This window comes from Rattus norvegicus, chromosome 4, assembly GCF_036323735.1.
Source record: "Rattus norvegicus strain BN/NHsdMcwi chromosome 4, GRCr8, whole genome shotgun sequence".
In the NCBI taxonomy this organism is placed as follows: Eukaryota; Metazoa; Chordata; class Mammalia; order Rodentia; family Muridae; genus Rattus; species Rattus norvegicus.
Window position 1 is genome coordinate 167,227,251 of NC_086022.1, and position 26,768 is coordinate 167,254,018.

The 26,768-nt window shown below is 38.5% G+C and overlaps 1 protein-coding gene across 1 annotated transcript; it reads right to left on the bottom strand.

Annotated features, from left to right (window-relative positions):
* Positions 1–13,086: 13,086 nt before the first annotated feature.
* On the bottom strand, positions 13,087–16,553 carry Prb1 (proline-rich protein BstNI subfamily 1). Its single transcript, NM_001395623.1, has 4 exons — positions 16,457–16,553; positions 14,801–14,836; positions 13,418–13,967; positions 13,087–13,155 (listed from the first exon to the last, which is right to left on the bottom strand). Exons 1-3 carry the CDS (start codon positions 16,518–16,520, stop codon positions 13,444–13,446), a joined length of 624 nt encoding a protein of 207 aa, NP_001382552.1. The 5' UTR covers positions 16,521–16,553; the 3' UTR covers positions 13,087–13,155; positions 13,418–13,443.
* Positions 16,554–26,768: the final 10,215 nt, after the last annotated feature.

The following is a 26,768-nucleotide window of genomic DNA, read 5'->3' on the forward strand; positions in this document are numbered from 1 at the left end:
CCTGGTCTAGTCCCTCATTTTAGTGGGATTGCTTCAAGTTTCTCTCCATTTAGTTTAATGTTAGCAACTGGTTTGCTGTATATGGCTTTTACTATGTTTATGTATGGGCCTTGAATTCCTATTCTTTCCAGGACTTTTATCATGAAGGGGTGTTGAATTTTGTCAAATGCTTTCTCAGCATCTAATGAAATGATCATGTGGTTTTGTTCTTTCAGTTTGTTTATATAATGGATCACGTTGATGGTTTTCCATGCATTAAACCATCCCTGCATGCCTGGGATGAAGCCTACTTGATCATGGTGGATGATTGTTTTGATGTGCTCTTGGATTCGGTTTGCCAGAATTTTATTGAGTATTTTTGCGTCGATATTCATAAGGGAAATTGGTCTGAAGTTCTCTTTCTTTGTTGGGTCTTTGTGTGGTTTAGGTATAAGAGTAATTGTGGATTCATAGAAGGAATTTGGGAGCGATCCATCTGTTTCAATTTTGTGGAATAGTTTGGATAATATTGGTATGAGGTCTTCTATGAAGGTTTGATAGAATTCTGCACTAAACCCATTTGGACCTGTGCTCTTTTTGGTTGGGAGACCTTTAATGACTGCTTCTATTTCCTTAGGAGTTATGGGGTTGTTTAACTGGTTTATCTGTTCCTGATTTAACTTCGGTACCTGGTATTTGTCTAGGAAATTGTCCATTTCTTGTAGATTTTCAAGTTTTGTTGAATATAGGCTTTTATAGTAAGATCTGATGATTTTTTGAATTTCCTCTGAATCTGTAGTTATGTTTCCCTTTTCATTTCTGATTTTGTTAATTTGGACACACTCTCTGTGTCCTCTCATTAGTCTGGCTAAGGGTTTATCTATCTTGTTGATTTTCTCAAAGAACTAACTTTTGGTTCCGTTGATTCTTTCTATGGTCCTTTTTGTTTCTACTTGGTTGATTTCAGCTCTGAGTTTGATTATTTCCTGCCTTCTACTCCTCCTGGGTGTATTTGCTTCTTTTTGTTCTAGAGCTTTTAGGTGTGCTGTAAAGCTGCTGACATATGCTCTTTCCTGTTTCTTTCTGCAGGCACACAGCGCCATGAGTTTTCCTCTTAGCACAGCTTTCATTGTGTCCCATAAGTTTGGGTATGTTGTGCCTTCATTTTCATTAAATTCTAAAAAGTTTTTAATTTCTTTCTTTATTTCTTCCTTGACTAGGTTATCATTGAGTAGAGCATTGTTCAATTTCCACGTATATGTGGGCATTCTTCCCTTATTGTTATTGAAGACCAGTTTTAGGCCATGGTGGTCTGATAGCACGCATGGGATTATTTCTATCTTTCTGTACCTGTTGAGGCCCGTTTTTTGACCAATTATATGGTCAATTTTGGAGAAAGTACCATGTGGAGCTGAGAAGAAGGTATATCCTTTTGCTTTAGGATAGAATGTTCTATAAATATCTGTTAAGTCCATTTGGCTCATAACTTCTCTTAGTCTGTCTACGTCTCTGTTTAATTTCTGTTTCCATGATCTGTCCATTGATGAGAGTGGGGTGTTGAAATCTCCTACTATTATTGTGTGAGGTGCAATGTGTGTTTTGAGCTTTAGTAAGGTTTCTTTTATGTATGTAGGTGCCCTTGTATTTGGGGCATAGATATTTAGGATTGAGAGTTCATCTTGGTGGATTTTTCCTTTGATGAATATGAAGTGTCCTTATCTTTTTTGATGACTTTTAGTTGAAAATTGATTTTATTTGATATTAGAATGGCTACTCCAGCTTGCTTCTTCTGACCATTTGCTTGGAAAGTTGTTTTCCAGCCTTTCACTCTGAGGTAGTGACTGTCTTTGTCTCTGAGGTGTGTTTCCTGTAGGGAGCAGAATGCAGGGTCCTCGTTGCGTATCCAGTTTGTTAATCTATGTCTTTTTATTGGGGAGTTGAGTCCATTGATATTGAGAGATATTAAGGAATAGTGATTATTGCTTCCTGTTATATTCATATTTGGATGTGAGGTTATGTTTGTGTGCTTTTCTTCTCTTTGTTTTGTTGCCAAGACGATTAGTTTCTTGCTTCTTCTAGGGTATAGCTTGCCTCCTTATGTTGGGCTTTACCCTTTATTATCCTTTGTAGTGCTGGATTTGTAGAAAGATATTGTGTAAATTTGGTTTTGTCATGGAATATCTTGGTTTCTCCATCTATGTTAATTGAGAGTTTTGCAGGATACAGTAACCTGGGCTGGCATTTGTGTTCTCTTAGGGTCTGTATGACATCTGTCCAGGATCTTCTGGCCTTCATAGTTTCTGGCGAAAAGTCAGGTGTGATTCTGATAGGTCTGCCTTTATATGTTACTTGATCTTTTTCCCTTACTGCTTTTAATATTCTTTCTTTATTTTGTGCGTTTGGTGTTTTGAGTATTTTGTGACGGGAGGTGTTTCTTCTCTGGTCCAATCTATTTGGAGTTCTGTAGGCTTCTTGTATGCCTATGGGTATCTCTTTTTTTAGGTTAGGGAAGTTTTCTTCTATGATTTTGTTGAAGATATTTACTGGTCCTTTGAGCTGGGAGTCTTCACTCTCTTTTATACCTATTATCCTTAGATTTGATCTTCTCATTGAGTCCTGGATTTCCTGTATGTTTTGGACCAGTAGATTTTTCTTCTTTACATTATCTTTGACAGTTGAGTCAATGATTTCTATGGAATCTTCTGCTCCCGAGATTCTCTCTTCCATCTCTTGTATTCTATTGGTGAAGCTTGTATCTACAGCTCCTTGTCTCTTCTTTTGATTTTCTATATCCAGGGTTGTTTCCATGTGTTCTTTCTTGATTGCTTCTATTTCCATTTTTAATTCCTTCAACTGTTTGATTGTGTTTTCCTGGAATTCTTTCAGGGATTTTTGTGTCTCCTCTCTATGGGTTTCTACTTGTTTATTTATGTTTTCCTGGAATTCTTTCAGGCATTTTTGTGATTCCTCTCTGTAGGCTTCTACTTGTTCTCTAAGGGAGTTCTTCACGTCTTTCTTGAAGTCCTCCAGCATCACTATCAAATATGATTTTGAAACTAGATCTTGCTTTTCTGGTGTGTTTGGATATTCCATGTTTATTTTGGTGGGAGAATTGGGCTCCAATGATGCCATGTAGTCTTGGTTTCTGTTGCTTGGGTTCCTGCGCTTGCCTCTCGCCATCAGATTATCTTTAGTGTTACTTTGTTCTGCTATTTCTGACAGTGGCTAGACTGTCCTATAAGCCTGTGTGTCAGGAGTGCTGTAGACCTGTTTTCCTGTTTCCTTTCAGCCAGTTATGGGGACAGAGTGTTCTGCTTTCGGGCGTGTAGTTTTTCCTCTCTACAGGTCTTCAGCTGTTCCTGTGGGCCTGTGTCTTGGGTTCACCAGGCAGGTCACTTGCAGCAGAAAAGTTGGTCTTACCTGTGGTCCCGAGGCTCAAGTTTGCTCGCGGGGTGCTGCCCACGAGCTCTCTGGGGCGGCAGCAACCAGGAAGATGTGCGCCGCCCTTTCCGGGAGCTTCTGTGCACTAGGGTTCCAGATGGCGTTTGGTGTTTTCCTCTGGCGTCCGAATTGAGTATGCAGAGTGCAGTCTCTTCTGGTTTCCCAGGCGTGTTTGCCTCTCTGTATGTTTAGCTCTCCCTCCCATGGGATTTGGGTGCAGAGAACTGTTTATCTGGTCTGTTTCCTTCAGGTTCCGGCGGTGTCTCAGGCGCAGGGGTCCTGCTGCTCCTGGGCCCTCCCCTACGCAACCCAGAGGCCTTATACAGTTTCCTCTTGGGCCAGGGATGTGGGCAGGGGTGGGCAGTGTTGGTGGTCTCCTCCTGTCTGCAGCCTCAGAGTGCCCACCTGACCAGGCCGTGAGGTCTCTCTCCCACGGGGTTTGGGAGCAGAGAGCTGCTGCAGGCCGGGATCCGTGGGTGTGGGACTTCTGGTAAACACAGGAAGTGCCCGGTCCTAGAGGAATTTTGCCTCTGTGTGTCCTGAGTTCACCAGGCAGGTTTCTTGCAGCGGAAAAGTTGGTCTTACCTGTGGTTCCGAGGCTCAAGTTTGCTCGTGGGGTACTGCCTAAGTCCTCTCCGCGGCGGCAGCAACCGGGAAGATCTGCGCTGCTCTTTCAGGGAGCCTCTGTGCACCAGGGTTCCAGATGGCGTTTGGTGTTTTCCTCTGGCGTCTGGATGTGTGCAGAGTGCAGTCTATTCTGGTTTCCCAGGCGTGTCTGCCTCTTCCGCTCTGCAGCCTCAGGAGTGCCCACCTGACCAGGCTGTGAGGTCTCTCTCCCTGTATCCATTCTTCTATTGAGGATCATCTGGGTTCTTTTCATCTTCTGGCTCTTATGAATAAGGCTAAGAACATAGGGAACATGTTTCCCTCTTATTTGTTAGAGCATCTTTTGGGCATATGCCTAGAAGCAGTGTAGCTGGTTCCTCAGGTAGTACTATGTAAGATTTTCTTAGGAACCACAAAAATGATTTTCACAGGGGTTGTACCAGCTTCCAATCCCATCAACAATGGAGGAGTGTTCCTCTTTCCCCACATCCTTGCGAGCATCTGCTGTCACCTGAGTTTTTGATCTTAGCCATTCTGACTATAGTTTGTGGAATGTCAGAGTTGGTTTCATTAACAATTCCCTGATAACTAAGGTAGTTGAACATTTCTTTAAGTGTTCACAGCCAATCGATATTCCTCAGTTGAGAATTCTTTGTTTAGCCTCATGTCCCTTTTTAATAGGTTTATTTGATTCTCTGGAGTCTACCTTCGTGATATATATATAGGATATGAGCCTTCTATTGCATGTAGCATTGGTAAAGATCTTTTCCCAATCTAGTGTTTGCTGTTTTGTCCTATTGACAGTGCTCTTTGCCTTACAAAATCTTTGCAATTTTATAAGGCACCATTGGTTGATTCTTGATCTTAGAGCATAAGCCATGGGTGTTTTGTTCAGGAAAATTTCTCCTGTGCCCATGTGTTTGAGGCAGTTGGTCAATTTCTCTTCTATTATTTTCAGTGTACCTGTTTTTTATGGAGGTCCTTGATCCATTTGGACTTGAACTTTGTATAGAAAATATAAGAAATGGAATGATTTTCATTCTTCTACATGCTGATCTCCAGTAAAACCAGAACCTATTTCTTTTTAAAATGCTGTCTTTTTTTCCACTGGATGGTTTTAGATCTTTTGTCAAGGATCAAGTGACCATCACTTCTGGGTCTTCAATTTATTCCATTGATCTACTTGCCTGTCTCTGTACCAATACCATACAGTTTTTTTTTTTATCATTGTTGCTCTGTAATAAAGCTTGAAGCTAGAAATGGTAATTCACTCCGAAGTTCTTCTATTGTTGAGAATAGTTTTTGCTATCCTGTGTTTTGTTCTTTCAAATGAATTTGTATATTGCTCTTTATAAGTCTATGAAGAATTGAGTTGGAATTTTAAATTGGATTGCAGTGATTATGTAGTGTTTTTGTCAAGATGGTAATTTTTGCTCTATTTATCCTGCCAAACGACGAGCATGGGAGATCTTTCCATCTTCTGTGATCATTGATTTCTTTCTTCAGAGACATGAAGGTTATTTTCCTCAGATCTTTCACTTGCTTGGTTAGAGTCACACCAAATATTTTATATTATTTGTGACTATTGTGAAGGATGTCATTTCCCTAATTTCTTTCTCAGTCAGCTTATCCTTTGAGTAGAGGAAGGCTACTGATTTCTTTGAGTTAATTTTATATTCGGCCACTTTGCTGAAGTTGTTTATCAGCTATAGTAGTTCCCTAGTGGAATTTTGAGGCTCAATTAAGTATATACTATCATATCATGTGCAAATAAATAGTGATATTTTGACTTCTTCCTTTCCAATTTGTATCCCTTTGAGCTCTTTTGTTGTCTAATTGGTCTGGCTAAGACTTTGAGTATTGTATTGAATAGGTAGGGAGAGTGTGGGCAGCCTTGTCTAGTCCGTGATTTTAGTGGTATTCCTTCAAGTTTCTCTCCATTTATTTTGATATTGGCTCCTGGTTTGCTGTATATTGTCTCTGTGCTCTCTGATAATTCTGGCTAAGTGTTTATCTATCTTCTTGAATTTCTCCAAGAGACATTTCCTGGTGTTGATTCTTTGTATAGTTCTTTTTGTTTCTACTTGGTTGATTTCATCTTTGAATATAATTATTACCTTCTGTACACTCTTCCTTGATGTATTTTCTTCTTTTTGTTCTAGAGCTTTCAGTTATGCTGTCAAGCGCTAATGTATGCTCTTTCCACTTTCTTTGAGCAGGCACTCAGAGCTATGTGTTTTTCTCTTAGCACTGCTTTCATTGTGTCACATAAGTTTGGGTATGTTGTGCCTTCATTTTCCTTAAATTATAAAAAGTCTTTCATTTTTCTTTATTTCTTCATTGACAAAGATATCATTGAGTAGAACTTTGTTCAGCTTCCATATATATGTGGGCCCACTGTTTTTGTTGTTATTGAAGACCAGCCTTTTTAGTGTTGATTTGACACAATGCAAGGGAATACTTCAATCTTTTTGTATCTGTTGAGTGTTGTTTTCTGGCCAAGTATGTGGTCAATTTTTGAGAATGTATCATGAGATGCTGAGAAGAAGGTATATTCTTTTGTTTAAGGAGAAATGTTCTCTCTCTCTCTCTCTCTCTCTATATATATATATATATATATATATATATATATATATTACATTTATTTGGTTCATAATTTCTGTCAGTTTCATTGTGTCTCTCTTTAGGTTCTATTTCTATGATCTGTCCATGGATGAGTGTGAGCTGTTGAAATCTCTCACTATTATAGTGCGAGGTGCAATGTGTGCTTTGAGCTTAAGTAAACTTTCTTTTATGAATTTGGGTGTCCTTGAATTTGGCGTATAGATATTCAGAATTGAGGTCATCCTGGTAGATTTTTCCTTTGATGAGTGTGAAGTGTCCTTCCTTATCTATTTTGATAACTTTTTCTTACATTTCTATGGTATCTTCTGCCCCTGAGGTTCTCTCTTCTATTTCTTGTATTGTGTTGATAATATTTGCGTCTGTGACTCTTGACCTTTTTCCTAGGTTTTCTATGTACAGGGTTGTCTCCCTTTGTTATTTCTTTATTGCTTCTATTTCCATTTTTAGATCCTGGGTGTTTTTGTTCAATTCCTTCACCTGTTTGGTTGTGTTTCCCTGTAATTCTTTAAAGAATTCTGTGTTTCCTATTTAAGGGTTTTTACGTGTTTACCTGTGTTGTCCTCTATGTCTTTAAGGTAGTTTTTTATGTCCTTCCTAATGCCCTCTATTGTCATCATGAGATGTGATTTTAAATCCACTTCTTGATTTTCCTGTTTGAAGGGGTATTCAGGATTTGCTGAGAGAAGTGGGTTCTGATGATGCCAAGTAACTATTTTTTGTTTGTTTTGTTTTGTGTGTGTGTGTGTTTGTGAGTGTGTGTGTTTATGTTCTTGTGTTTCCTTTCACCATCTGGTTATCTCTAGTCCTACCAACTTTTGTGTCTTTCTCTGTGATCATGGTTGTGCTAGAACTCCTCAAAGTGCAGCTGTCTCTGTGATCCTATGGTTCTAGGATCTTGTGATCCTCAGATTCTGGGTGTGTGAGAGCTCCTGGTAGTCTAGTTTCCTCTGAGATCCTGAAATCCTACTGTGACTAAGGTCCTGAGATCCTGTGGTGTCAGAGCTCCTGAGAGTCAAGCTTTGTCTGTGTGCTGCAGGAGTGGGTGGGGTGCCAGAGCCCTGGGTTTGTTCTGTGTATTGGTGCAAGCTAGAGGAAACCCATGCCTCTGTCTAGTGGGGTTTGTGTTTCCCTGGTAGCTGAGTGAGTTCCACTTATATTTGGTATTGGGAAAGGTGTTGTAGCCTCAATTGTGATCTTGAGTGTGTCAGAGGTCCAGTGCTCCTGGTCGTGTCCAATCTCCCAAGAACCCAGCTTCCTCTATGGTCCTGTGATCCTGTAATTCTGAGCATTTCAGAGTTCCTCTGATCCTATGCCTGTTATAACACCTAGGAGTCAGCCTTCCACTGAGTTTTTTGGACTGGGTGTGGAGCCAGTGCCAAAGGCTACTCAGGGCACTGGTTCAGACCATAAGTAATCAGTGCCACTGGCTGGGTGGGGATTCCTGTATCTCTGGATCCTGGGTGACACAGTAAAGCTGTTTTTTGAGGTGAGTATTGTGATAGATGTTGTGACCTCTGCTGTGACCCTGGGTGTTTCAGAGCACCTGGGAGTTGGGCTCCCTCTGGGTGTTGTGGGAATGGGAGTAGAGCCAGAACCCAAGGTCTGCTCAGGGCACTGGTTCAGACCAGAAGGAACCTATGCCATTGGATGGTTGAGGGTTCCTGCATCCCTGGATCCCAGGGAGAACCTGTTATTCTAGGTGTTGAGACAGTTATTCTGACCTCCCTCCCTCTGATCCTCAGAATAGTAGAGTACCTGTGAGTATGGCCTTCTCTGGGTGTTGTGGGAGTGGGTGTGGAGCCAGTACCCAATGTCTTCTCAGGGCACATGTTCATACTGGAACAGATCAAGTTTTTTTTGAATGAGCTACTTGCTTAAAATTGGCCTACATATTTTACTAATAACTTTTCAACAGGTTTAGCATGTGAAAGTGTTTTTATGAAGACTCAAAATCTGTATAATAATATACAGAACTTGAAGACCTCATTGCTTGACTCAGTAACTATTTTCTGTCAGAGAATTCTTCATATTCTTTCACTAGAGTAGTTTTGAGATAAAAGTTTTTTTCTTTTTCTTTCTTTTTTTTTTTTGGTTTTTTGAATTTGGAGCAGTTTCTTATCTAGATGCATAATATATTTTCCTTCAATTCAAACACTGTCCTTTAGTCAAAGAACAGGATAAACCCATCCTTTATTTATGTCTTGATACTATTTGAAGAAATTAGGTATTTTGGGACCTTAGAAACTAAGAAAGATTTAAAAACTAGGACAGAATTTATATATGTAGAGAGAGAGAGAGAGAGAGAGAGAGAGAGAGAGTGTGTGTGTGTGTGTGTGTGTGTGTGTGTAAATTATTCACATTATAGAAGTGCTGATGTTATGGACTGACCCTGGGCTCCAATCTCATAGGTAGCAATGAATAGCTTAGTAAGAGCACCAGTGGAAGGGGAAGTCCTTGGTCCTGTCAAGACTGAACCCCCAGTGAATGTGATTGTTGGGGGAAGGGTGGTAATGGGGGGAGGATGGGGAGGGGAACACCCATACAGAAGGGGAGGGGAAGTGGTTAGTGGGATGTTTGCCCGGAAACCGGGAAAGGGAATAACAATCGAAATGTAAATAAGAAATACTCAAGTTAATAAAGATAAAAATGAAGTGCTGATGTTAAAACTTAGTATTTCATTAGGGCTGGTGAGATGGATCAGCAGCTAACATTACTTTTTCCCTTTCAGAGGAGCTAAGTTTGGCTCCCAGCACCCATATGGTGACTGACAACTATCAATAATTCTATTTCCATGGCATCAATTTCAATTCTCCTTAAACACAATACCCATGTGGTACACTTTTACACTTTCAGACAAAAACTCATACACATATATTAAAGTAAATGAATCTTGAAAATGTTAAACTTAATTAATTGTGATCTTGTTAAACCACTCTATGGATTCAGAACATGACACATGACAGTATGTGTTAAGTTGCTTTTGATCAGAACAACAAGAAAAGTAACAAACACCTGCTGACTGATTTTTATTATTACATAGGCTTCAGAGAAAAGTGGATGCTGACTTGATCTCTGTTAAAAACCACAAAACCTTTTTGAAATATTAATTTGAAAACACACATATTTTCCTCTGTATTGGAAGTGAAGTCTAACAGGTAGATTATTTATTTTCTTATTTATTTATTTATTTATTTATTTATTTTATTTATTTATTTATTCATGTTCTGGAGTTTGTGTCCAGGGCTCAAAAAATGCCAATTAATTACTCTTAACACAGAATTGTAGCACAACTCATTGCTACTTTTTCCAGCTATGTGTTCCCTTTCATGAGATAATTATTTTAGAATTGTCTTGTAACTGTCAGTATTTCCACAGGCATACGCACGCACACACACACACACACACACACACACACACACACACACACACACATCAGATGTGGAGTGAAGTGTAGGGGGGTAGGGAGTATCTGGTGGAATAGACATGGGATTTGGGCATGGATATGATTAATGCATATGTATAAAATTGTCAAAGAATAGATAAATAGCAGCCCACTGTCTGTGGCACCAATCAGCTGTACACACCCAGAAACCCACTAGCAGGCATTCTACACAGAACAGGCAGAGATAGACATGTGGAAGACGACCAGTCCTGTGGCCTAGCTGCAGTAGCAGACAATGCAAAGTGCAGGTGTGTAGTGGACTCATGAAGAGAACAACATCTTGAGCATTTTGAAGAAATATAGAATGAGAGATATGGGGCTGGAGAGAATAACCTGCTGTGAATGCCATGCCCTGCCACCTGTGGTGATGGTAAAATCTGAGCCCATACTGCTCCTGAGGACCATGTCTGGGTCTGTGTCCATGAAGTAGCAGTTGCTCTTGTTTATGGCTCATATTACATATTACCACTAAAGATCATTTGGACATCCCTCATCTGGACTATAACCTCAGCCCACAGTTCAAGTGATAGGCAGAGCTAGTACCATCTCTTTCCTGCTGCAGTCCTTTGGACAGTATATGCAGTACATCACCTGGCCCCTGTAGCTGAGGGCACTTGTGGACTTACCATGAAGATGTAAAAGTGAGAGAGCTGGCATTGTCATTAACCTGCTATTAAGTGTCCCACCTTCAGTACCTGAGGTAGGAGAGCTAGACTCAGGGTTGTGAGAGTAGGAAAACTCTCTCTACCACTAACCAGCTGCCACACTCAGGAAATTCTGCCCTGAAACTTGACTGGATAGCACAGTATAACTGGCATGGTGGCCTGTGTAAACTATGAGAGCTGGAGAGCCTACTGTGTATCTTGTTGTCTGCAGCATTGTGTGAGCTACCTGGGACAATGAGGGAGAGCTCCCAATAGTAGTCAAGGTACAAGAAAGTTATGTGTTAAATCAACTCAGTTTCCACCCATTCCCAGATCCAGGACATTGAGTTCTGTCTCCCCAGCATCTATCTCTGATCTTCTGGAGCATGTGAAAAGATTGGTTTTGAAAATGTAAAGTTGCAGAATCTCCATGACACAGGGCAACAACTGTGAATATTCTAGGTAAGGTTCCAATATTGACGATATATCAGAAGCTAGAAGACTTGAACCAGATCAATGAATCATCAAAATGAACATTTGCAAGTAAAATTGTGTGGACAAAAGTGTATACTGTGGAAAACACTCTGATAAACCACAGCTTCCACAATAAGATTTTTAAATGCATTTTATTCTTTAAGTTTAGCTTTATACAAATGCGGAGGGTGGATACAGGAGGGCAGAGAGATGGGTGGAGATGGACTCCTAGTGTGAATCTCATAAAGAACCAATAAAAGTTAAAAATAGCATTATTTTTAATTAGTTAATAAGCAGCATTTAAAATCAGAATAATAAAAAATAAATAAGAAACTGAAATGAACACTGGCAATAAGATATTAAACACAAAAGAAATGAAAAAGAAGAGAGAGTCTTTTAGGTCTTGAGATTTTTCCATTTTATTTTTTTGGTTTAGACTAAGCTAACTTTATATATTTGCAGAATAATGTTTTTGTCTAGTAATATTTTGCTACTTGAAAAATTTATGGTTTTCTTTATTCCTATGTAGTTGGCTTTTTATGATTGTTTTTATACTTCTTTCCTACATTCAATGCAAAATTATGTTTCCTAATTTGAGAGATTCCAATCTTCCTGGAACATCTTCAAAAATATTTCCCTTCTGTGTTATTAAAGTAAATACTAAAGACATTAGGGCTGGTAAGACTGCTTAGTTAGGACTGCAAATCTTGTTAATGATTGATGAATCATTCAGAATGTTGATACATATGAAAATGAGGCATTTCACCATAATTTATGGCTTCATTAATATTGTAGATGCATGTGATTATCATGGTTATGAATCTTCATATACATCCTAATAAATCATTGCATAGTGTCTTCACTTCTCAGTGCTGTGGTGATCAGGAGCCATCAGAGAATGAAAGAAATAAAGGAATAGTAAATGTCAGAATGACCACTCTTTTTTAATCTCTGGGAACCCATCATTATGTTGTTTCCATGAAAGTCACTCAAGTTTTAAAAAGAATTGTATGAGTGGAAGAAGAAAAGACCAGATCTTGGTAAAGGAATAGGGATTTAGAGAACATTCAAAGGAGAACAACAAATACAGCTTTTATGAATTAACACTCAAAAACATCGGAAGTTTTCAGGATTCATAAGACTCTACACACTTTGTATTTTTGCTCTATAATTAAGATTCAATAAAATGTAAAAATAAAGAAGTAAATGGAATAATTGTAATTATCTCTAAAAAGCATTGAAAGACAGTTCCAATGTATACTTATACTATTATAGCAATCTCATTGGCCTTTAGGCCCAGGTATATATTTATTAAATATATATATATATATATATATATATATATATATATATATATAATTTGTATTACACACACACACACACACAAACACACACACACTGAACATCTCAGTCAGAGAACACTATGGGATTCATAAGACTGTCATTATCAGAAGAATGTGAGCTGACTGATAATAAACCTTCCAAAAGAATATTAGCTACTAGCTACAGGAACAGAGACCACAAATTAGGAACAGAGAGTAATATCTGTAAGAAACAAAGAACCCTTTTTTGCAGTTTGTCAAGGCGGCTAATCCCTAGAGTACTGGCATACTAAGACACATGATATGCTAACAGCATCACTATTTATGTGGTTTAATATTGAAATTCACATCTTATGTGAAGTCTTCTGCTTATGTAACAAGTATATGGAAAATATAGCCAAAGAGCTGGCAGAAATTGGGGATAATATGGAAACAAGAATGTCTCTCAAGTGATAGTTAACTGATATGTATAGGGAGGACTGCCCCTTCCTAGAAATAACATCCCAAGATGTCAGTGTAGCTCTTGCTCAGAATAAGAAATAGCAAACAGTATTTGCATGCTAAATATTTTATTGGAATCATTCTATAGGAGCAATATTAAAGACATCTGTCTTCTGTTCACCTGAAAGAAAGAAATAAACAAGGTATGGGAAAAGAAAGACACAATGCGTGATTTCAAAATGTCTAAGATATCTTTTAGTTTCCTGGAATTATAATTGTGTTTGAGTTAAGACTTTTGATGAAGAGTGAATTTAAATTACATAAACCATAGAATTTTAGGGTCTATCCAAGTTTTGGATATATACATAACCTATATCTTTAAGGAACAGGGTGGTGTTACCTGGAGTTTGGGGAATTGTATGAAAGATGAAGTATTTAATTACCTTCTCAGTGCTAAGGAATCAGATGGTTATGCAAAAAATGACCATAGGTAACTTGGCTGTTCATGGGTTGCGTCCTGGGCTGGGTCCTGTGGTTTTCCAGGCTGAGGGGGTCTCTGCTGGTGTCCTCCCTGTGGGGGTGGGCCTTGTGGGTTTCCAGGCTGAGGGGGTCCCTGAGGACCACCCTGTGGGGGTGGGCCTTGAGGTTTTCCAGGCTGAGGGGGTCTCTGCTGGGGTCCTCCCTGTGGGGGTGGGCCTTGTGGGTTTCCAGGCTGAGGAGGTCCCTGAGGGCCACCCTGTGGGGGAGGGCCTTGTGGGTTTCCAGGCTGTGAGGATGTCTGAGGGCCTCCTGATGGGGGTGGACCATGGTGGTGTCCTGGAGGAGGACGCTGGTGATTGCCTCCGTGTGGTGGTGGTCTCTCTGGTCTATTTCCGTCATCCCCACTGCCATCATCATCACCATCATCGCTATCATCACCATCACCGTTTTCATCAGAAGCAGGAGGTGGTTTCTGATGATGTTGACCATGTTTCTGGTTCTGCTGCTCTACATCTGCTTAAGTATGGATCAAAGTACATTAATGTATACTTTCTCTTTTTCCCAGGATTACCACCCCCACTCCTACTTTATGCCATTGATGAATCATGAAGCTTAGTTTTCATATTTATCATATTACTTTCATGTATCTCAACACTTGATATGAATTTACCCTTAATTTACTGTATTAAGGTAATTTTATGTTGGTTGCAATTCCCATATGGAAGTGACAAAAGGGGGAATATTTTTTAAATGTTACTGGTTAGAACTTGTTAGAGTAGCAAAATTGTGACAGCAAAGCTTTATCCTTTAATATATCATGGTGTATAAAGTCCTATAATCACGTGTAAAGCAAGACAGAAACGTAATAAGAAGTTTTTCTATTCAATAGTTATGCAAAATGTTTGTAAAAATTAGTCAGCCTTGAAAACAGAACATAGTGAAAAAAACAAATTTAAAAATGGAGAAAGCACAGGCTCTGCACAGTTCCATATTTTTATATAATCTTAGAATTCTACTTGGAATCACTGGTGAATGATGTCTTAACAAAACATAATGCCAGGGAGGATTTTAAATGGGGATACCCATTATGTGCATTGTATGTAATCCCTTGTTTCATCTATGTAAGAGACAAATGTCTGTTTAGTTATCAAAGGATAGCTCCAACTCTTCAAGTGTACAGCCCTGCTATAGAATCAATGCTGGGAAGGTTGTCTATTTATCTTTGGGGAAGCTTAACTGTCATGAATTTGATAAAATTAGAAAATAATAATGAGATATTACAGAATTGAATAATTACAAATGTAAAGGTTACATAGAAAGTCAATAGAAGATGGATCTCTCTTTACCTAAGAGTTGAGAAGATGAGTCTTCATAGATGACCTCTAGGAAATAAGCACAATGAAGTGGAAAGTTACTTATGACATTTTTAGATTGCTAGGAATCCTGACAGGATGGTATCTACACTCAGTAGCAGTGACTATTTAGTTCATTGTTAGATCTATCAAACTTCACTGATAGTTTCCATTAAAATTCTCAGAATGTCATGAAGAAACATTTACATTCTTGATGTTTTATTTCATGACCTTCATTTCTTATATTTTGTTCATATTTCCTTCATTGAGATTAGAATAAACATGGCTTTCAGTACTATAAACAACACAGTGAATATTGCATGGATGTCATTAAAAACAAGAGAGGAAAGTTAGGGTAGCAAGATGTTTAAGTGGGGGAAAAGTACCAGCCTAATGACTTGTATACAGTTTCTGACTATGCATGGTATGAGGGGAAATCTTGCTACCAATAAGTTGTCCTCTATCAGAATGCATATGAGCATGTAAAAATGTACAGACACATGGACAGACAGACAAATAAACTAGGTATGCATATTTACATACAGACAAAATAATTAAATGAATATAGAAATTATTTTTAAAAGAAATTATTCATATTTATAGCTCATTTTGTCCAGAGTTTTAAATTTGTTATTTTTCCATTTCTTCAAACCATCCCTGATATATTTTTACTTCTTTCATTTTTCTCTATTCTCTGTTCACTAGGCAAGTGAACACTATCTGTTTTTCATAACACCATACAAACTGAGGTTCCCTTTGTCAAGTATAAAATACTGTCGTGCATCATCCAACATCAAAATGGTCTTTTTTAAAAGGCACTCAGAGGGCTCACCTCCAGTAGAAAGACAGAATATCAAATGAAGGGATGGGGTTGCCATCCCACAGTCAAAAACTCTCACCCAGAATTGTTCTTGTCTAAAAGAACTGCAGGGACAAAAATGGAGAAGAGACTGAGTGACTAACCCAAATTGGATCCATTTCAAGGGGAGGCTCAATGGTCTAGCACTATTATTGATGTTATGGTGTACTTACAGACAGAATGTGGAATATCTGCCCTCTAAGAGACCCAACAAGCAACTGACTGAGACAGAAGCAGATACTTACACTCAACCAATGGTCTAAAGTCTGGGAACCCTGTGGTCAAATTAGAGAAAGGATGGAAGAAGCTGGTCCAAGGCCCCCAACACATATACAGCAGAAGACTGCCTAGTCTGACCTCAGTGAGAGATGCACTAACCATTGAGAGACCTGAGGCTTCAGGGAGGGGAGACATGGAGGGGTAGGAATGGGGGTGAGGACAAATTCTTGAAAACAGGAAGAAGAATGGGATGAGAAAATATCAGAGGGCAGAATAAAAGGGAGATAATGACTAGACTGTAAAAAAAGATTAAAAGATAATAATAAAATAACAAAACAAGAATATTTGGAATAAATAAAAAATAAATGCACTCATGTTATTTTGTTGCAACATTTTTAACGTATGATTATAGTTTAAGCTATAGAGGTAAAACAATAGCAAATGTTCTACTCTTTGTTCTCAAAATTCTTTCCCTCAGTCCCTTTCCATCTTCTTTCATTTCTCGCAGTCATCAAGAGAAGTGTGTTGCTCAAGTCCCGTGTCACTGTATGACTCTCTCCCCTACTTCATACCTTCATCTGAGCCATGAGCTGAGCTCAGAACCAGCAAGGCTGCTGTGAGCAGGACCACCAGCATCTTGGAGGAGACTCTGGAGTTGCTCCCAAGTTTGTGCTGGAGGAAGGAAGGCCAAAGTCTTTATAACACAAGTAGAACAAAAGCACTTTTCAGGTCTTTACTCCTGACCTGACCTGACACACCAGGAAGCCTTGCATCCTTGACTCTTCTTTGGGACTTTAGCCTAGCAGGATGCAGTGAGGAGGAGCTTGTCAAGCATTCAGGTCTAAATCATATGATACGAAATTTGAACAACAATGTTAAAGTGATAGAGTAAAATTTTAGATATTAGAAATGAAATTCTATCATTGGTTAAACTTTAGTTTGATGTAAAAGTGACTGTCCTTATTAGTTGCGATCTTGGGAGGATTGACTTCCATACACACATGTATATTTGTGTAAGTAAATGTAGTAACAAAATGAGTATAACATTGTGGTCACATTTTGTTCAGTTTTGCAGCAAATTAGCACACCGAGGTAGGACACATAGTAAGAGAGACAAGCAAGACTGGCAGCATGTTTTCACTCAGATAGGCTGTCCAGAATTCCCCATATTTGGTTCAAAATGAGGAAACTGATATCTTCAAACTGAAAGGCTGAATATTCTTCATATTTCTATTCTTTCTGTGTCAGGAAAGGAAAAATGGCAGAAGAGAGACCAGGTAAGTTTCAGATTAATCAATCCATGAACATGTAGTTCTCACATGTACCACAGAATTATATGCTCCATAGATAATATCCTCATTTCCACATATATAATTTCTTTAGAATATTAAATTAGATTATGTTCCTGTTGTTTTCTCTAGAAAACATTTCTGGACTATTTATTGGTTATAAACATGAACAAGGTAGTCTGACATTACCTTCAAAGACTCCAAGGTATTGCTATCACTGAATATTTTCAACATGGAAAATTTGGTAGCCAATTCTTCAATACCTTCCAATCTGATGAGCTGAGGATGATTGTGCTCTATACTACACTGGGCCATGCTTATTGTCACTGTATCACAGTCCATCATCCTCTTATATTTCCAATGAAAGCCTTGACATCATTTAAACCAGTGATTACTATTATTTGTTTGTTTGTGACTTGGCCTCATGGCTTTATTTGTCATTCTTCTTCCCATGTCCCCTATATTGAGAGTTTGGATTTGAACCCTAAAGGACAGCTTCTTTCTAAGACTCATGACATAGTTTTCTTTATTTTTATTGGATATTTTATATATTTACATTTCAAATGTCATCCCCTTCCTCAGTTTTCTCTCTAGAAATCCCCTATCCCATCCTCTCTCTCCTTGCTTCTATGAGAGTGCTCACCTACCCACTCTTTTCTTTTCTTTTCTTTTCTTTTCTTTTCTTTTCTTTTCTTTTCTTCTCTTCTCTTTTGTTTTCCTTTCTTGTCTTTTCTTTTCCTTTCTTGTCTTTCCTTCCTTCCCTCCTTCCTTCCTTCCTTCCTTTCTCTTTCTTTCTTTCTTTCTTTCTTTCTTTCTTTCTTTCTTTCTTTCTACAACAATTGATTTTCACATAGCCAGGTGTGGCATCTCACATTTTAATTCTAGCAATCAAAAGTGAGGGCAGAGGATCTAGATGTCTAAATGCAAGATCAGCCTGGTCTGAAAGCCAGGGACAGGACAGCTGGGGCTCTTACACAGAGAAACCCTGTCTCAAAAAGAAAGAGAAGGAAGGAAGGAAGGAAGGAAGGAAGGAAGGAAGGAAGGAAGGAAGGAAGGAAGCTGTTAGAAGATACTGTGTTTAAATGACTCCTCATTTGGTACAAATGTTTTATTCCACATTCTTAAACATTTTTTCTCTGTTGCATGAAGCATCACCTGAATATGGAAAGTGTAAAACTGAAGCAAATGGTTGCCTTTTCACGTCTTAGTTCAAATAGATCTTTCATAGTCCATCAGGTTTTAAGTGTGGCTAGTAGATATTTGAATAAAACTTGGATGAGGTAAAACAGAGAAGGGCATTTGAGTGTATATTTTCCTTTGTAATATGAACTAGTCTAATGTGCTATAAATATCAATATTGCAGATGTTTCATATGAACTTGTATAGGGATTACCTCAGAAAAGTTACTTAAATTCTCCTTTGCTACAGATGATATGAAATTATGTGGTGTTATCCAGTGGGTGGGTTTTGTTAATATTGTTGATGCTTTTGCCTTTAGGTGACGATAGATATATTGTGAAGGGAAACGTTAGTGTTTGGTAATTTTCTTTCATTCTGTGAAAATAAAAGACAATATCACAGGAAGAAGAATATCACAAGAAGTTGAATGAAGGCAAGGACAAGTTGACTGTTCTGAATATGGTCTGGTGTTTGACAGGATTGTTTTCTAGTGTCTACAGATAGAAGATAAGAAGGATTGGGAGATGAGAGGTTGTGATTAAGTGTGGTGTTGGTAGACTTTGGGCTGGGAAAGTCAGATATGGAGCAGAGAAGAAAGCTAGGCAGACATATTCATGTGGAGGCTACTGAGGAACTGTTTGTTCTGGTGTAACTCAGCCTACTCCTGAGTTAGGTGGGTTCTGGAAAAAAGCAGTTGATTTTGCCAAAAATCACACATATTGAGCCCTTTTAATGACCTTTTGCTTGTCATCAATATGTCAAAGAGATTATTGGTGTATGAAAAAATAATGTCACCGATAAACTCAGCAGAGGTATAGGAGGGAACAACATGTTGTGGAAAAGGGGGCTGGGAACACTGTCAGAATGAAAGGTAAGGTGCATTAAGTGATAAGTCTCAAGCAACAGGCTATTGGAATGTGTGGTAATTGAAGCATCAAGAAGTTACTCTTCTCCATGACTCAGCTATTCCTCTTCTTGTTACATATATGAATAACCCCAAGTCATGATACCACACCACCACTGACACTTGCACATTTATTGCTGCAGTATTCAGAACACCTACAATATGGGACCAGCACATATGGAAGTTTAGATTTAGTTTTTACAGAGCTTCAGTCTGAATATTCATGGGCAAGTCCAGTTTCTCTACCCATTGTACTCTCAGAGGCTTGATCTTTGTCTATATTCTTACCCGTGTGTATTACTATTTACTGGAATCATAGAGTGTTCTGGCTGATGTCAAATGGAATAATCTCTTAGTTTTAATTTGCATATATATGAAAACTAATTGTAGAAAATCTACAAAATATTTTTACCCATTTGAATTTTTATTGATAAATGTTTATTAATGGTTGGAGATGGCTCAGCCATTAATGGCTCGTAATGGAAAATATAAGAGAGATATCTATTCAATGTTCTGTATTTACCTTTTTAGACAAGTTTACATTCTGAATATTAGACTCCTGTCTGATAAAGAGGTGGCAAAGATTTTACTGTATTGTTTGTTTCCTCAGCATTGTGGAATCATTTTTATGTAATCATATCCATAAATATGAGAGGCTTATATTATGAGTTACATAAATAACTTTTCAGAATGTCCTTCATAAATAGTTCCCTACATATTATTGAACTTTTTCAGATTTTCTGGCATTATATTAAAATAAGACTATATTAAAAGTAGATTACATTTTAGACTTACTTCTGCCATGGGTCAGAAATATCCATTTATTCTCACTTGTGTACAAGTGTGTTTACAGTTTCCAAACATCTATTTGTTAAATATAAAAATAAATAAAAGATTGTCTTTTCAATAATGAAGTTTTTGGCAGCTTTATCAAAATTTGATAACACTAAAGTTGTGTGGGTTCATTTATTCTGACCTATAATTAATTCTCTATGTTAGGCCTCCGACCTGTGTCTATAGTAGGTTGTTTCTATTAGTAAGTTTTTGTAGTATATGTTTGAGGAGGTATTCTGCCACCATGTTGTTATGCCCAAATTTAAGTAGAATTTTCTCAGAAAATAAACAAGCCTTGTATCATCTTGTTTCATGCACTTTCATTAAATAGCACATTAATCAAAATATTCATAATGTAGCCATCTGTTGAGTGTATTTAGACACTCTTTTGCTTATCTTCTAAACAATGTAATGTAAAACATATTGATTTTAAAGTTGATAGCAGAAATAATCTTAAATAAATTAAGTATATGGAAAGACATATGCTTACTGTTGATATGTAATCATTATTTTCGTTGATTTTGTTTTTTTTTTCCAATACAGTTTTTATCTGTGAAGTACTGACAGTCCCTGACCTTGCACTATAGGTCAGGCAGGCCTTAAACTCAGAGATCTTTCTGCTTGAGTCCTTGGGACATGGTGATGAAAGGAGACATGGCTTACTCTGTATCTCATTTTTAGTATCACAAAATACCTTAATACCCTTTATGTAATAAGGTTTTCCTGAAACCAATCTATTAAGGACAGCATGTGGATAGTTAATTTTCCATCATGTCATATCAAGCAGTGCCATATTTTCAGAGTCAACCACCAAATACACTTTGTAGCTCAAGACAAAAAGTAAAGCATACTGCATTTCTAGATTTACTTTTATCTCATTCAGTTCATGGATGTATACATAATATACATGAATTATTTTTTTCATGATCGGCATTAGATATTAGTTGGATTTATCAGTTCATTGTGTGTGTATATGTTTCTCTCTCTCTCTCTGTGTATGTGTGTATATATATATATGTGTGTGTGTGTGTGTGTGTGTGTGTGTGTGTGTCTGTATTTCTCAGAGAAATTTGAAGAACATCAGATGCAGTTAAATCACAAAGGGCCGTGTGATTTTTATAGGTTATGTGAAAACTGAAGAGCTACAAATACTGGTGGCTTTTCACTTGGTCATCATAGACACATTATGAAACCAGAAGGAATGCATTATCACTTGGCAAATATTCTGGGGTAATTAAAAAAAAACAGACCAACCTTGTTTCACTAGTGTTTTTAGAAGGCGAAGAGCAATTATGTGTTTTGCTATGTTCCTGTATCTATTGTAGGTATTACAGACCTAATGGACAGTTGAAGACTTTCAGAAAGGAAAGTGATTTCAGAGATAAGGAGCATAAGGGTTACCAAGTATGCATGTTCACATCTGTGTGCTGTGGAACAGGCTGTTCTGAGCAATGTCAGGTTTATCCTTGGCTTGGTGAATTCCCCGCCCCCCCCCAAAAAAGTGCAACAAGTTCTGTGAAAAACTGGAAACATTTTTCCTTTTCCTTGAAGCGTTTCAGTGTTGACAATATATGAAGCAGACCATTCTGTTATGCTACCCCAAAATGTCACCCATGAACTTAAGGCACAATCAAAATAAAGTATTGAACAGATGACCAGGAATATATTTACTAAAGGTAAGGTTAAAGGATTGGCAGCATGATGAAGGTTTAGTGACCTGTAGATTGTTAGTGCCCTAAGCAATCTATGTCTAAAATGTGTCAACTACATAGAATCCACAACTTCTACTGTCCTCTTACCACTGTTTCATATCCATATTTTAAGTATCTACAATAATTATACACAGTTAGAGAAGAAAAATGAGAGATGTAATTTCCCACAGATTAATATGCCATTTTCTTCAGAGTTCTATTACCTGGTTCTACAGGAAAGTATTCAATTGATATTCTCGTGTACTGTCCTTTTGGCTCATGCGTTTCTCATGTCCCTTTATTCCTCCCTTTATTCTCACATGCAACCATGTCCTAAATACCTCCTCTCGATTTTCAAAGATTCAATTGGAACAACTGAAACTGTTGTACTCAGAGGTAGTGAGGATTAGAATTCAATATAAAAGTTAGGTCTTGGGGGAATTGGGATTAAATCCTACTTCTCAGCAACTAACAGTGATATATATGCCATTTACTAAGAGTTCACTTTTCTAATGATTTTCATAATCTTGTAACACTTCTTATAAAAAAGTATATATGGAAGGCAATAACAATGACATGGAAGTTAAGAGCATACCCTATTCTTATAGATGGATTGAATTCCATTCAAAGCATCAAAACTGTGTGACTCTAAAACACCTGTAATTCCAGCTACAGGGGATCTAATTTCATGTTCAGGCTTCCTCAGAAACCTGCATTTGCATGCACTCATAGGCATGGGCAGACAGACAGAGATGGACAGACACACACACACACACACACACACACACACACAAAGTCTATTTGCCAGGTTATATGTATATATGCATATATGTGATTGTGACTTCAGTAAAAATGATTATGAACTTGACAGCAAGGAGTAGAACATGGAAATAAATGGATGGGACTAGAAAATATCATCCTGAGTATGGTAACTCAGTCTCAAAAGGACATACATGGTATGTTCTCACTAATAAGTGGATATTAGTCAAAAAATTTACAGAATATTCAAGGTACATTCCACAAAAGTCAGAAAGGTCAACAACTTGAAGGGAGGTCAACACTTGGGAGGGAGAAGAAAGCAATGAAAAGAGGGAGGGAGGGAGGGACAGGGCAGGGAGAGGGAATGGGTGTGGGGGGGAGAGGGGAACATGATCTGGCATTAGATGGGGAGAAAGGACTGAGGTCCTGAGGGCCAGCAGAAAGAATGGAAACAGGCAAACTCAGGAAGAAGAAAGTTGGAAGAACCCTCCAGAGTACACCAGAGATTTTGGAAGTGAAAGACTCTCAGGACTCAAATGATAGGGAGGTTGCTGAAATGTTCTACAGTGGGGAGAGGGAACTTATTGAATCCACCTCCAACAGAAAGGCATGGCTTCAAGTGAGGGATGGGTTTGTTATCCCACAGCCAAAGCTCTGACCCGTAATTTTTCCTGTCTGAATGAAATGCAGGGATGGAAATGAAGAACAGCCTGAGGAAAAGAAGGTGCAGTGACTGCCCCAAAGTTGTTTCCAGCTCAAGGGGAGGCCCAAGTCCTGACACTATAACTGAGGCTATGGAGCACTCACATAAAGGACCTATCATGACTGCCCTCTGAAAAATCCAACAAGCAGCTGAAAGATTCCGATGCAGATACTTGCACCCAACCTATGAACAGAAACTGCTGACTACTCTGGTTGAATTAAGGAAAAGCAGGAAGAAGCTGAGAAGGAGGGTGACCCTGTAGGAGAACCAGCAGTCTTAATTAACATGAACCCCTGAGATCTCTCAGACAGTGGAGCACCAATAAGGCAGCATACATCAGCTGAGATGACGCCCCTAACACATATACAGTCGAGGTCTCCCAGGTTTGGTTTCAGTTAGAGAAGATGCACCTAACTCTTGAGAGACTGGAGGTCACAGGAAGTTTAGAGTATTGGTGCAGTGGTGGATGGGGTTATCCTCTTGGAGACTCAAGGAGAGCAGAGAAAAAGTATGGGATATGGAACAGTTGAAGGGTGGACCAGGAGGGGAATAAAATCTTGAGTGTAAAAGTAAATAGAACTTTAAAAAATAGAAAGAAGGCAAGGTTGAAAGAATGTAAATACAGTGTCATGCTGATAATTTCTAATGTTTAAAGAAACCACTACCATGACAAAGATGTTGGGAAAAATATTTTACTTATTCTACACTTCAATATTGCTGTTAATTATTATAATAACTTAGTAAAGGAACTTAAACTAGGAAAGGCCATGAAAGCAAGAACTGATGCATAGGCCATGGACGGGTGCTGATTCCTGGCTTGATTCCCATGGCTTATCAGTCTGCTTCTTTAGACAACCCAGGACCACTAGTCCAAGGATTCCAATAGCCACAAAGGGCTGGGTCCTCTTTCATAGATAACTAATTAAGACAATGTCTTATAGCTGAATCTTACAGAAACCTTTTCTCAGTTAAGGTATTCTCCATTTTCTTTTAGCTCAGTTCTAGCACCTAGCCTTTAAGATCATGCCACACACAAATTGTGTGCCTTTTTCACAGAATTTTCTCCCTTTACCTTAAATACTAATTTGAAAACTCAGACACACATACATATGTGCTGTCTTCTTAAATATGTGACGTCTTCTTAGTTCAGCCAAATTGATGGGCATAAACAACCATTACATGAAGACTGCATTAATTGTATCTAGGATAGTTAGACATTATTGTTTAGTGCAGTTTGAGTACATTATTAAAATGAATTTTAAAACAAAATGTCTTAAATCAATTCATTGATCATTGTAGCCAGAATTGCCACCCTTTCTACTCTTATACAAACAACATAACTATGGCCTTCTTCAAATTAGATGGTTTGGTTTTGTTTGGTTTATGTTTGCTTGTTTTATGACTTGCTGAATCCAATTAATCTTTCTTCTAGATACATGGGTAAGCGACCATCCTGTGAAATATGATTAACTTACCAGGGATCATACTCCTAGAAAAAATTATCTCTCCTTCAATTAAGAGCCATCAAAGTATAGCCTCAGGTATGTGTGAAAGTGTGTACCCCTCCCCCATTCATGTTATGATTTTCTAAAGTCAAGTACAGCTCCTCTAATTTCATGTGATCAGTGAGACTCTTATGTGGAGAAGACATTGTTTTACTCAGTCTTCCTGGATCTCTGGCTCTAAAATGTTTCTTTGCATCGTCTATTATGTTCCCTGGGTGTTGGGAGAAGGGTGTGTAATAAAATATGCATAAATGGTATGCATATTGTTCTTTTTATGTTGTTCGTATACGAGTCTCTCATTCAATTGCTGTCCAGTGCACAAAGATTCTTCTTTGGTGAGACTGAGAGCTGTACTAAAAGGCATTTACCTAAAAGAGATTTTTGCCAGGCTTTGGATTGTTGCTCTCCCCCTTGGGTATGTTATTGTTTGGTTTTGTTTTGCTTTTGTTTTGTATGTTTCAGAATATCCCATTCTGGACATCTATTTGAAAGTTACTAGTGACATATCTTTCCCCATTGAATGACCTTTAAAATGTCATAATAAATCTCATACTAGTTGTGGTTTCACATTCCACCCTACTGCTGGGTTGTGGGAAATGGCCTTTTGGACTGGTGAAAGCTGAATGCTAGACTGCATTTACACTGCATCATTGCTGTTGGGTACAGGGATCAATAGAAGCACTAACTTACAGTTCAGGGGGTGAAAAATGTCATGCTAGGGTGTGGGAAGATGAAACTGCAGTTCCCAAGCTCTCAAGTATCCAGTAACTGCCCTGCCAAGTAGTAGGGTCCCATACTCAGGTGATTTCAGGTGAACCTTCTCCCCATTTTAACTGGTCAAATAAAGGCTAGAGCCTGTAATTTGGCAGTTGGAAAAAAGGTGGGGCTTGGAGTTTTAGAAAGGGTGAGAGAGCAAGGAGGAGGGAGAGGTGAGGAGACTGGAAGTAAGAGAAAAGATGGAGGAAAAGGAGGTGGAAAGAAGATGGAGCACAACCATGTGGTCTAGAGGAACCACAAGTGGCAAGTGATCTTATAGCTGGAGAACGAACAAAGTAGTATAGTGGTATATCTGCCCATCTTGTTGTGAAGCTTATACATATTATATCTGAGTTTTGTGGTTTTTTTTTTACATGTGCTTATTAGTGTTAGAGATTCACTGCAACAAATTTGTGCCCTTCATATTGATTAAAACACCACATGAAATAATACTTCACTTCCCATACCCCACCCCTGGATATAAGTCTGGGGCAGTGATCTGGGTTGCCTACAGAGAGCTGCAAATTCCCTCCCAAGCCCCAGGCAGACAGCTACAGCCAAGGGCAGCATCCCAGCCTGGAGCAGGATATGGGACAGCCAAATTGGCTCTCCCGACTGTTAACACTGCAGGTTACCTGATATCAGCATACAAGTACATGGTTCCAGCTGCATCCCAAACTAAAGACAGAGACCTGACTTGGAAGCACAGAAGCCACAGGTTTTCCTACAGTCAGCCCCTTCCTCTATGAATAAAGGAATTGGAGAGGATTGCAGTGTTCTTAAGCGAACAGCAGAGGGAGCCAAAGGCACAAAGTGCTCTGTATCAGGTAAAAAGAATCATATGCTGGGATTGCAAGCTGGTACAACCACACTGGAAATCAGTCTGGAGATTCCTCAGAAAATTGGATATAGTACTACCCAAGGAGCCACCTATACCACTCCTGGGCATATACCCAAAAGATGCTTCAACATATAACAAGGACACATGCTCTACTAGTTCATAGCAGCCTTATTTATAATAATCAGAAGCTGGAAAGAACCCAGATGCCCTTCAACAGAGGAATGGCTACAGAAAATGTGGTACATCTACACAATGGAACACTACTCAGCTATCAAAAACAATGACTTCATGAAATTCATAGGCAAATGGATGAAACTAGAAAATGTTATCCTGAGCAAGGTAACCCAATCACAAAATAGCAGATATGGTGTGTACTCACTGATAAGTGGATATTACCCCAAAAGCTCAAATTACCCAAGCTAC

Bases quoted from the DNA above. Each gene is read 5' to 3' on its own strand.
- Prb1 (NM_001395623.1), bottom strand. From the start codon at position 16,520: ATGCTGGTGGTCCTGCTCACAGCAGCCTTGCTGGTTCTGAGCTCAGCT. The intron at 14,837-16,456 runs GTATGAAGTAGG...CTTATTTCCTAG, and splicing joins AGCTCATGGCTCAGATGAAG to AGGTCATCTATGAAGACTCA. The intron at 13,968-14,800 runs GTAAAGAGAGAT...ATACTTAAGCAG, and splicing joins CTCATCTTCTCAACTCTTAG to ATGTAGAGCAGCAGAACCAG.